Here is a 12,825-nt window from a genome sequence, read left to right on the forward strand (position 1 = left end):
TACAGCGCCATCATAAACTTTGAGCATTGTATCAAAATGACTCTAAGGCTATATCTCTTCAAAGCTTTGACATACTGACACCAAACTTTGTATGTGCAATAGTCACTTCACACTGACCATTCCACACTAATTTGACAACAGCTCCACCTATTGGTCAAACGTGATAAGCCAATAAATCCTATTACTACTTGTTGTTTTTATTGTTTTCAAGCCATTTTGCCTAAAATAATCGTAAAACGGTTTTAATTACTCATTCCCGCCGTTTGTCTGAAGCTTGCTCCTGTAGTGCTTGGCCCCGTAATTGCTGCTTGCAGCTATATTTATTATTATTATTATTATTATTAATTACTGAGCTTTCTTGGACGTCTACACAACATTTGCGGGGAATGTAATTTTCGCCCTAACAGTGTAAATTTAGGATCTGCTCCTCTTGCGCCCTCTTGCGATTCCTAACACATGCCGGTTGATAGTTTCCGGTAGTATGGCGACTGCATCCATAAATGCAACCACTGTCTCTTCTTAGTTTCTCCAAGGAGGTAAGCATGTAATTACTTTTTTGTTAGCACTCTGACTTTTTTTTCACTGTAACTTTTTCAGAATTACTAAAAGTCAGAACAAATTCATTTACTATTTTGGGCATGTGTGGTTTGCGCCAGAAAAGGCAGCTGATATAATTGATGCTGGGACAGCTGTGATAGCCCCTGACCCTGGCAACGTGTCAAGTCTTTGTGGTTGCTGCGGTTCCCGACTTAGTTTGCAATATTTTTATTTTTGTTATGTGTTATTTTGGCAACGTTGTGTATCGGTGCATTTTGCCAAGTTATCGCAGCTCTGTAGTTTGACTGCTTCCTTTAACCAAGAAAAAAACGTATGGTATCACCAACTTTTACAATGCATGTAACTTACAGAAATTCAGAGGTCTAAAATCCAGTACATGTACTCTTCTGCAGGACTTGTAATTGAGCTGAGCCATGAAGCGTATGGGATCTGAATACAGTGCGTCTTTGTTAATCTGACTGATCTGCCCTGTCTAGACAGAATTTACAAGTGACGAATCTAATAGCTCAACATCGCGTGCTAAGCATACAGTCCAGCTATTGTTACTACTGTAAAACGTAAACAATTAACAAGGCATCTCTTTTAATTATTGCCAAAAGCTTGTCAGAATCTTTCATTGTGTTAGGTATATAACAGGAGTTTTATTGTAAACTTTGATTGCTAGTGATTGGTGCAAAGCTTCAAATCACCATAGCTTCAAACTAAATATCAGTTATAAAGAGAAAATATTCGTTTTTTTATTAATTTACTAACAGTAGGCTATAATAATTTATAATGTTTGACAAATCACTTTAGTAAATGACACATTACACATGTCCCATAACTTAATTTAAAGTCAGAAATCTTATGTTTATGCTGTGGTAACTATTTATAACTATATTTTATTTGATCAAATATTATCTAGTATAAAATTAATCTATTATGAAAAAAAAAGGTTTCATAATAATAATAAAAAAAATTTTTTACAACACATTTTGAATTTTGTATTGGAAAAAAAAATAGTTTATGAAGTTTAATGGTAACTACAAACCAGCATTTGCTGAGTGATAATTACAGCTCAGTTTTATATTTATGTATGTTATGTATGTATTTATTTATTTAATTTCATTTTATTTGATATTTATTTTATGTTAATTGCTGGAAAGTTACAAAACCACATACAACAAATAAGGTTGTTAATAATGGTTGTAATAAAAATGGGAAATAAAGCAATTTTAATACTTGCTTTTACAGTATCAATAAAGTGTGTGTGTAAATAAGAAATGATCTGTGATCAGTTGTGAGCAGTGAATTTATTTTGGCTGATTCTATTCAGATACACTTTGAAAATGCTGATGAAAAATAATAACAGACTGCTGTGGTTCAAAATTACCCCAGATCAGTGAACATATTAAATGCCCATCATTTCCGACATAACTTATATATGTCTGTAATTCCCACGGTCCTTGTGCATCAGCTGTGAACAGAATGTGTACTTGTTTTTCTATTAATTTCCCTCAATCCTGGCCTTATTGCTTAAACAATTGAAGGAAAAAGGTCACTAATATTTCCTGTGGTAGGAGTTCCACATGGAGAAAGATCCGTTCATTTGCAGGTTCCCACACTATGGTTACTTCCAGAGCTTCGGTGTTCATTTTCTTTCTCTAAACACTCTTGTGCTCTGACTCTCTCTGTCTCTGTCTCTCTCGCTCTCTGCCTTTCTCATAAATGATTGTAGGTGCTGAGAGCCAGTGTGGTTCCTTCCATGTGGCTTGAGGGACTATGCTGCTGCTGGTAGCTCTGTGCCTGGTCTGCACTTATAAAACCATCTCGGCCGCAGACAGCGGGCAGGACAGCAGCCACACGCCACAGCTGGACTACAGCAGCCTGGCGCTGCCTCAGCAACATATTCCTTTCTTTCTGCATAACAACAAACGACTGGCCAAACTCTGCAAGGAGGACCCACTTTGCCCTTTTAAAGTAAGCTATTTTCTTTTGTTTCTGATAGAATGTCTGGTGAAGGTGGTTTAAAAATCAGGGGGATATTTTCCAATTACATTGTCTTGCATCAACTATAATAGTTTTCAAACAGGGCAATGGAGGCTGTTCATTTTGGCCTCTGTTGCTTTTGACTGTATCACTTACATTTAATGTTGTGCATATGCTGTAGATGTTTATATATAGCTTTGTGTGTCTCTGTTGGCCTGCAGGATGCTCTGCTGCTCAAGAAGGCCTGCTGGGGTTATGAAAAGAGCTGCTCCCCTGAGCACAGGTTCAGCTATCCTGTGTGCACCAGTCTTGACTCGGGATGGTATGCTTTTACCTACTCAAATAAGTCAAATATGTGTATTTTTTTAAACACTTTTATATTTCTCACTATCTACTTACTATTTACTCACCCTCAGAATTTCCTCAGTGATCAGAATTTATATGGGCCACTTTTTGGAGATTGAAGCCAATGATCACGGTCGATTTTTATTGTATGGAAAAGTGGAGCATTAACATTTGACAAAATATCAATATAAATGCAAAATTGCTTGCATTTATTTGATCAAAAAATACAGAAAAACAGTTATAATGTGAAATATTTTTATGATTTAAAAGAACTGTTTTCTATTTGAATGTATTTAAAAATTTAATTTATTTCTGTGATGGCAAAGCTGAATTTCAGCAGCCATTATTTATTTCAGGCTCCAGTGTCACATGATCCTTCAGAAACAATTTTAATATGCTGATTTGGTGTTCAACGTTTCTTCTTATTATCAATGTTAAGAAATGTTCTGCAATTTAATGTTTTTGCTCAAAACTTTATTGAAAAGTGTTACCCAGTTATGTTTGTATGAGAATTAGAAATGTGGGGGAAATTGTATTATTAATTGCTTTACTCTACTAAAGATTGAGATTATGATTAAGTTATTCTGAAGTGCTAAAAAAAGAACAACAGGTGTTGAAACGTATGAAATGTGTGTGTGGAGCTGAGAGTGAGATCGGGGGTTTTTTCTCTTTGTCACAATCTCCAGCCAACATAAATGACTGTATGACTGTAGACCATTTTCTTGCAAGAAAATAAATCTTCAAAAACTTAACTGAAATGGAAAATTGCAAAGACAAAATATGTTGAATATTTATATTTTTCCAGAGGAGGTATATCACTGCTTTCACTGTTTGAAGCCTCATTCGAGCTGTAGTTGTCTCAACTGTTGTTGAAGTTCACTATCTTTACACATGTCTTACTTACTCACTTACTTCCTTATTTTGCTCTGCAAACTCTATTTCCCATAGAAAGCAACGTTGCATTCCTTTAATCTAACACTAATACAAGCTAACACAAGTTTGAACATTTGAACACAGTCTATTCTTCCACTGTCACTCAAGCACTTCAAGGACTGATAACAAACTTGATCTTAGGACTTTCCTTTTAATACAGAGAGTCTTTTGCTACTCCAAATAGTGCTAGTGTTTGTCTTCTTTCTTTAGGGCAAACTCTATTCAGGCAGCCCAGGAACTCTTTTGGAAGCAGGCAGATTTTGGTTATGTGAGGGAGCGTCTCAGTGAGATGAAGACTTTGTGCAAGCCGTTGACTCCTGTGAGTTTCCTTCTCCTACATCATCTCCCTCTGTGTTCTTTTTCACCTCATTTTCTCTGTCTTTAAAATGGTAAAGCTGAAGTTCTTGGCCATCCTCCAGAGCTTTGAGTCAATGATCACTGAGCTTAAGACACAAGGGCTGTTTTAAATATCACTGCTTCAACATGTCTAAACAATGCTAGAAACAAACATGCAAATACAAGTGAAAAATTCTTTATTAAGGGTGATTCCTCTCTGAAGTGCACCAGTCATATGCGGTTCTGCAGGGCCATAAACCTATACCTGGACTTGAGGAGTCCCCGCAGAGGTCATGAGAGGTAAGTGGACCCCCTCTAGGGTTGTATGAGTTTAAGGAAAATGCAAAACTCTGATATTGTTTTCTGTTTCGTAGAACTGTGAGCATTTCCTGTCTAAACGAGCTGTCTTCTTTCTTTCTTTCTTTCTCTGTCTCCATCTCTCTTCCTCTATGTCACTGCAGGTATAAAGAGGATTTCCTGGAACAGGGTGAGATCGGTGGTCACTGCAGCCTTAATAGTAAAGCACTAGCTGCAGAAGGGACACACAAGAGTCCTCTTCAGTCTTGGTAAATAACTAATGTCCAAAAAATATTAATAATTAATAATGGTTGTAATTGTGGTAATAGTTTCATTACCTGTGTTACACAAAATTAAAAACTAAAATTGATAAACTATATATATATATATATATATATATATTATATATATATATATATATATATATATATATATATATATATATATATATATATATACATACACACACAATTAATTATTGAGGTAAACTAATAATATTTTAATACAAACTTTGAAAAATTGGAGTAATGACTGGAGTAATGATGCTGAAATTGCAACTTTGCATCACATGAATAAATGACATTTTAAGATACGTTCACATATAAGTTACAGTTATTTTTAAATTGTAAAAATATTTCACAATTTTGCTGTATTCCTGATTAAATAAATGCAGTCCTGGTGAGCAAAACAGGCTTCTTTCAAAAACATATAAAATTACCATCCTCAAACATTTTAATAATGTACAGTAAATGTGCTAATATTTCCTGATATTTACCCCCAAATAATTTTTTTGTCATCGTTTACTCACCTGAAATAATTTGTTGTTCACCAAAAAATATATTTTGAAGAATGTTCTTGCAACTCTATAATAGATCATGATCATTCCAAAAAGTGCCATAAAAGTGGCCCATACAACTTGTGAGTAAACAGACTTTTAAGTATGTGTTGTTTTTCTCTCTCAGGTTTGCTGAACTGGAGACATACTCAGAGCTTGACTTCCACCCCCTGAATGATGGCCACTGTGATGTTATAATCGACAGACCAACCGTCTTCATGAAGCTGGATGCAGGTGATATTTTTGTGGAATTCTTTATTTCGAGTTTTTTGTTTAGTCTTCACTAAAGCTAAGGCATGTTTTGCTTGTCTTTTACAGGAGTGAACATGTACCATCATTTCTGTGACTTTGTCAATCTCTACATTTCTCAGCACCTCAACAATTCCTTCAGCCGTGACATAAACCTTGTCATGTGGGACACAGTAAGTATTCATTTCTCTTAAACACACAAACTTTCTTTGCTTCCAATATGTCCTCCAGTAAATCAACCAGAGAGCATTTCTTACAAACAGATGTTTCTTACTTGTCAGGATTAGAAAACCTTGTAACAGAAGGTTTGTTGTTTAAACAGACTGCCACAGTTTCAGGAGGTGTGCAGATCTTAAAAAAGAAAGATAAAAAGGAAACAGTGGGCTGAAAATAAAATGACTTACTAGGAAACCTTATCCTGCCTATTGTTCACATGCTGTTATTTCAAGGGTGAGGAAGAGAAGGAAGAATGGAGGGGTGTGGAGAAAGAAGGAGACTTTTTTTTTTTTTGCTTGAAACAATGTAATGTAAATGAGATTGCCCCCAAAAAATCTGCTTTATAATATTATATTGCATGTGTCCAGACTTTGAATGATTTGCCATGAAAATAGCCTAAGATGCGGACATGGCATTAAATAAAAATATACTACTACTACTACTACTATTTTGTTTTTCAAGAAATAAAAAAAAATATTTTCCTTCCATAAGGAGGAGACATTAAATTGTTTAAAAGTTACAGTAAAGACATAAGATTTATATTTCAAACAAATGTTGTTCTTTTAAACTTTCTATTTAGAAATTTTTTTTTTTTAAAAATTCTAATTAATTTAACATTTAAAATGATAATTAATAAAAAATATATTCCAAAAATAGGAATAATTAAGCCAAAAATTAAAATATGCTGAAAATGCACTCATCCACAGGCCAACCAAGATGTAGATGAGTTTGTTTGTTCATCAGAACAGATTTGGAGAAATGTAGCATTGCATCACTTGCTCACCAATGGATCCTCTGCAGCGGATGGGTGCCGTCAGAGAAAACAGTCCAAAATGATTTTAAGCAAATATGTTGGCAGATTTTGATGTGAGAGGACAACAGGGGAAGGACTTTTTTACCGGAGGAAATGTTTGTATTGATTATGGACTCCTTGATGATACATTTGTTTCTTACAAACGCACAGCTTTTCACTTTACAAGATGTTAATTGATGGACTTGAGTCATGTTGATCACCTGGGGATTATTGTGATCACTGCATATTTATCAGCGGTTTGAACTCTTATTTATTTTCTTGTTTTTATCTATCAGAGTTTGTATGGATATGGCGACCTGTTCAGCGAAACGTGGCAGGCTTTTACCGATTATGACATCATTCACCTCAAAAACTTTGACTCCAAAAGGGTAAAAGGCATTTGCTCCATATCACTTCACATTTTTCTCAGCATCTGAGTGTTTTTGTGTTTATTTAAAAGTGCGTTGTTCACAGGTGTGTTTCAGAGATGCGTTTTTCTCACTCCTTCCAAGAATGCGATATGGCCTTTTCTACAACACTCCTCTTGTACGTATCCTACACGCCTCTCATTTGTTTCTTTTTTTCCCCTTTTAGCTTCTCATCATGTTCATCTGCTGTCATTTGTCTCTGTTAATGCATCTCTGCGTGACATCGGCGGATGCTGTGTGTGTGATATAAAACATTTGCCTTGTGTGAGACTGAACTCATCTGGTGCTGTCGCTCAAATCATCCTCATATTAATGATTGTGTGCCTCTGCCCACTGTGTGCAAATGACATATAGAGAAGATTTAACTGACAGATGTGTGTGTGTGCGTGTGTGTAATATGATAGATCTCTGACTGCCACAGCGAGGGGCTGTTCAAGGCGTTTTCCCAGCATGTACTTTATCGACTTGGTGTCTCACAAGATGGACCAAAGGTAAACATGCTTGAAATCCACACACACACAAATACAGATCATGATTTAATCCCTGTATTCTTATATAGTAGCATTGAGAAACAGTCATACTCTCTGAATGAAATAATTAAATATATAAACACAATTTATACTTTATATGAACTGTTTTAATGCATTAATTTAATTATTAATTGTTATGCTCATAAACTCAACCATCTCATCCTCCTGACATAAACATTGATTTCACCTTAAAAAAAGCATTATAGTTATATTTTATATTTTTTTGAAATAATTTTAAATAAAGAATGATTAAATTAAAATGTATTGTTATTATTATTATCAATTTAAATAAAGTATTAAATTATTTATATTATTTATTTTTATTTAAATATTAAATTGATTTTAACTCTTATACTTGTAAATAAATAATAAAGTTATACTTGTACATTTTATTAGATTTAATTGTAGTTCTAATCAATTTAAATAATTATTATATGATATGTTGTTTTTATTCCATTTTAAATATACATTTAAATTATTATAACTTAATTATTATATTATAATATAAATTTTTTAGGCATAAATTCAAAAGTCTTTGCCGCCAACTTTTGAGTGGGTGGATTTGCAGTAATGTTTAGATTATTATTATAGCGTAGTTATATGACATACTTTAAGTTATTGAGATGATTAAACCATCTGCCACTAGATGGCGGTGTTGGACAACGTATTATTTTATTGTCTTTGTGCTTATCAATAAGGCCCGGTTCTTTCTTTCCCCACATTTACTTTCTCTTTTCCCTCCTAATTAAAGGTTTAAATAATACGTTCCTATATCTGAAACTGGATTATAGATGTTATAAAATATATATAGCCTATATATTCATATTAAGATACAAATGTGTGTTGAAATATGTATGGAATCTGTGATGTCCTTCTGTTCTGTCAGGAGGGCCAAGTCCGTGTCACACTGTTGGCAAGAAGCACTGAGTACCGTAGGATAATAAACCAGCAGGAGGTGAGTGCTCGCTCTCTCTTTGCTCATCATTGATTTATCACTCTGCTTCCGTAACTGCCCATTTAAACTCTTATTTGCTGGAGAACCCCTGCTTGGTAAAAAGCCTTGATTTACTTGGCCTCTGTCCACATGAGTGTGAGGTCTCGTTAATCACCCTCTGAATTCCTGCTGTGTGTGTGTGTGCAGCTTATCAATGCCCTGAAGACTGTGCCTTTATTCGAGGTCAAGCTGGTGGATTACAAATACAAGTGCGTGATTCAGTCTATGCTGGTTTTAAATGTATCGATTTCTTTAGAGAAGGTCGAGTTTGGTTCTTGCATGATTAAAGAGCTGATGTGTATTCGTAGGGAGATGCCATTTCTGGAGCAGATCCGCGTCACGCACAACTCTGATATCTTCATTGGGATGCATGGAGCCGGACTGACCCACCTCCTCTTTCTTCCCGACTGGGCTGTCATATTTGAATTGTACGTGGCTTTTGTATCTCTCTGCTTTCTATATGATCTGTGTGACCAGCCACACTGTCCACTGTCAGTCTGAGGAATGTTAATACTTCTTCCCTTTTTCAAAGGTTCATATAAACAGTTATTAGTTACAGTTTACAGTGTTTAAATCATGTTTATACCATTTCTGAAGTCACACTTTGAACATGTTTTATTAACACAACCAAATGGGTTATTTTGAGGTTAGAAAATATTTATAGAGTCTTAAACATCTATTTTGCATTATAAATGACAAATGTGAGAAGCATCAGCATGATAGACTTCAGTCCTAAGAGGAAAAATGGAGTTGCTTATCCGTGATGCAGTGGAATAAATAAACCTTACGTCTTTTGTGAACTTTAGCCCAAGAAAAAAAAAATGTAATCAAGATCACTCAGTTTTATCACTTTTATTATATTGAGAAAATGGTGTTGTGATCACGACAAAGCAACCGAAAACAATAATAATGCACAGCTTTATAGGACTTCATTATTGTACTATACCTGCTAATAATTTTTCTATATACTTACACTACTGTTAAAAATGTTGGGTTGGTAAAAATCATCAGCATCATTGTCTTCAGTGTCACATGATCCTTCAGAAATCATCTGCTGTTCTGCTGCTCCTTCTTATTATTAATGTTGAAAACAGTCAATTTTTGTGGAAACCAAGAAGCATTTTTTTTTTCAGGTAAATAAATAGAAAGGTCAAAAGAACAGCATTTATTTAAAATAGAAATCTTTTGTAACATTATAACATTTACTGTCACTTTTGATCAATTTAATGCATCCTTGCCGAAAAATAATAAATACAATTATTATTCCCAATGACTCTTCAAAGAACAGCAGAAACCGCAAAGTGGGTGATCGATGAAGGTTTTCAAATGACTGATTCTTATTATTAGACCCCCCTCCGACAACCTTCAATTGTGAACATTTGGTTTCATTCTTGCACCATAGAAAAGTGTCTTTCTGTTTGTCTACTGATAGATGAATACATCATGATTCGTTTCAGAGTGCTGTTTTCCTCGACACCTATCTGCACGTGTTAAGACATATTCCCCAGTGTTCATCCGTACGTCTGACACTCATGTCATGTTATACATCCACTCAATACTCATGCGGATGCAGTCAAGCTTCTGTGCTGTACGATGTACTTTTTAATGTGTGTTACGGAGGAGGGAAGCAACTGACTGTGTCTGTATGTGTGTGACAGTGAAATACAGCCTAATTAAACAGTTATCCATCAAACGGAGTCTTTGGAGGCTTTGTGGGCCACCGCCTGCTAAGTTTGGGACATAAAACATCCCTCTTTCTGTATTCCACAGATACAACTGTCAAGATGAGAGCTGCTACCGTGATCTGGCCCGACTGAGGGGAGTCCATTACATGACTTGGCAGAAAAGGGACAAAGTGTTCCCCCAGGATAAGGTGAGGAGAGCACACACACACCGCTGCCTGGATTCATTCCAGTTTACTATAGTTAATCCCAGCAATCCTATATACAGTAACATTCACATTCAGTTTAAGTCATGTTAGTACCATCAAACTAGTGGCATGACTTCATATTAGAATGATTTCTGAAGGATCATGTGACACTGAAGCCTGGAGTAAAGATGCTGAAAACTTAGCTTTGATCAATGGAATAAATTACATTTTAAAATATATTTAAAATGGAAAGCAGTTATTTTAAATAGTAAAAATATTTCACAGTATTACTGCTTTTGCTGTATTTTGGATCAAATAAATGCAGGCTTGGTGAGCAGAAGAGTATTCTTTAAAAAACATAAAAACTCTTACTGTTCAAAAACGTTTGACTGGTAGTGTATATATAAAGTTCTTATATATTGTTTACTGATGTTTTGTCCTGTCTTAGGGTCATCATCCTACTCTTGGGGAACATCCTAAGTTTACAAACTACATTTTTGATGTAGAGGAGCTCATGCGGTTAGTCCTTCTTGCGGCTGAACATGTGACCCGGCACCCGGCATGGCGCGCAAAACAGGCCCGAGATGAACTGTAGGCTGTAAGACACAGTGCTCTCCTGCCAGGCAATAGATGAACACACTCCTACCAACTCTCTGCACTCTGTAAATGTAGCCGTGCTAATGAAAAGCGCATGGCTAATATGTGAGAACACATTTTAAATCAGAAAAACAAAAAAACAAAACCATCTGCGCTGTTACTGATCCTCAAGCTGTTACGTTCTGCACGTGGAGATGCTGAGTACCTTGTTTAAGGACTCAGACATATTGGTTTGACATATTGTTGATGTATTTTGTGTGGTCTAATATACCTCTCCTCAAGTATATATGGGCTTTTTTTTAGAGACTACACTTTTAAACTTGATTTGAGTGCAGCTTTTTTTTCCTATAAAGGCAAAAGGTTTTAATTTCAACATGGGGAGTAAATTCCAGGTCAGTAGATCATTACAAGGTTGTAAGACGTCTTTAAACAGCACTTTTTATTCTGAAAATCAAGTGATTGGGTACTGAACTGACGTTGAGGTCATCCACATAGTTTGGTAGCATTTTTAACAAACGTCAAACCACATTTAAAGCATTTTTATTTTGTTTTTTTAATGCATTGAGGCAAAGAAGATTAAAGCAGCTTCATATTTATTACAGTGTCAGTTACTTTTTAATTGGTATTCAGTGAAAATAGTCATTTTGTAAATGTTCAACTATGTTAAGGGATTCATGACTCCAGTCCTGTTGATATTATTTCAGTATTACTCCATTTTCTAAAGTATTTTTTGATCAGTGTTAAGATCCTCAGACTCTTCAAAAAGTGGCTAAACAGTAACAAAAGTTGCTGAATTTTAAGTGCTGGTTTGAGTTGAAGACAAAATATTTAATCAATTCCTATGATATTTTATTGTTTAACAAGTTTTTATTTTATTTCAGTATTTTTACTGTTTTTGAAAATATCTGTTTTGAATGGTTTTGTAAACTGAAATGAAGCTATTTAAAACATTTTCGTGTACGTGATTGCATCATCATTCTCACATATACATTGACAAATAATGACAAATTCAAAAAACTTTATTTACAGATCACTAGATTTAGCCTTTATCATAATGATAAAGAATAAAGAATGGCTTTCCGTGACTTTGCACTTCTGCTGTCCTCTCTGTGTTAAAGACAACTTAAGACAGCAAAAGTGCACTGGTTTGAGATGTGTTGTCACTGTCATTAATCTCTGTGACCTCAAACCTCAAATCAGGGATCGAGGACAAGAAAAAACTTGTTTAAACCAATATTCCCAAGTTGTCTGAAACCCTTTGATTAGGAGGAAAATTAAGAAATGCCTAGAATATTCCTCAATAAATTGCCAATTTTTCATTTTATACACAGAATTTTTATATATATATATATATATATATATATATATATATATATATATATATATATATATATATATATATATAAATTAAAAAAGGTTTATTATTTTTAAGAACCCATAATAAATATGATAAAATAATATAACATGCATATTTCCATATTTCAAAAATATATCACCTATATTAAGAGGGATATTATAATATGACGGAGGCACGAAAATGTACCGCATAACTACAAAATCTCTTGCACTTATATTTTGAGTCCGCTAGATGGCGATATAACACCACTAATGATTCTGGAGACGTTGACGTCTCTTCCATTCTCACACACGCGCATTTATCCTAACTGCAACTTTGCTAGAAATGTTTGAAAATATATCCAGGACGTTATATATACATTTTAGGACAAAATTTTCGATAGATCTAACACTTTAGATATGCTCTTCTTTCTCACTTACTGAGTTTTGCCACAATCTTGTAGCTCGTACACACTTATCAGAGGTAGATGATGCTTTCTTTGTCTCTCGGTTGTTATAGAGAGGCTAAATGAGTATGTGC

The 12,825-nt window shown here is 34.6% G+C and overlaps 1 protein-coding gene across 2 annotated transcripts; it reads left to right on the forward strand.

The window, feature by feature from the left end:
• Nucleotides 1-431: 431 nt before the first annotated feature.
• LOC109061210 (EGF domain-specific O-linked N-acetylglucosamine transferase-like) lies at nucleotides 432-11,836 on the forward strand. 2 transcript variants are annotated; one of them, XM_019078341.2, is made up of 16 exons: nucleotides 432-536; nucleotides 2,276-2,517; nucleotides 2,748-2,848; nucleotides 4,015-4,123; nucleotides 4,346-4,440; nucleotides 4,602-4,706; nucleotides 5,400-5,506; nucleotides 5,591-5,694; nucleotides 6,827-6,919; nucleotides 7,005-7,076; nucleotides 7,363-7,449; nucleotides 8,375-8,443; nucleotides 8,630-8,691; nucleotides 8,791-8,910; nucleotides 10,253-10,355; nucleotides 10,801-11,832. In XM_019078341.2, exons 2-16 carry the CDS (start codon nucleotides 2,320-2,322, stop codon nucleotides 10,945-10,947), a joined length of 1,572 nt encoding a protein of 523 aa, XP_018933886.2. In that variant the 5' UTR covers nucleotides 432-536; nucleotides 2,276-2,319; the 3' UTR covers nucleotides 10,948-11,832. The 2 variants fall into 2 exon arrangements, with proteins under 2 accessions (XP_018933886.2, XP_042590345.1); XM_042734411.1 differs by lacking the exon at nucleotides 7,005-7,076 and having other exon boundaries at nucleotides 10,801-11,836.
• Nucleotides 11,837-12,825: the final 989 nt, after the last annotated feature.

The sequence above is a fragment of the Cyprinus carpio genome, chromosome B11 (genome assembly GCF_018340385.1).
Source record: "Cyprinus carpio isolate SPL01 chromosome B11, ASM1834038v1, whole genome shotgun sequence".
Taxonomy (NCBI): Eukaryota; Metazoa; Chordata; class Actinopteri; order Cypriniformes; family Cyprinidae; genus Cyprinus; species Cyprinus carpio.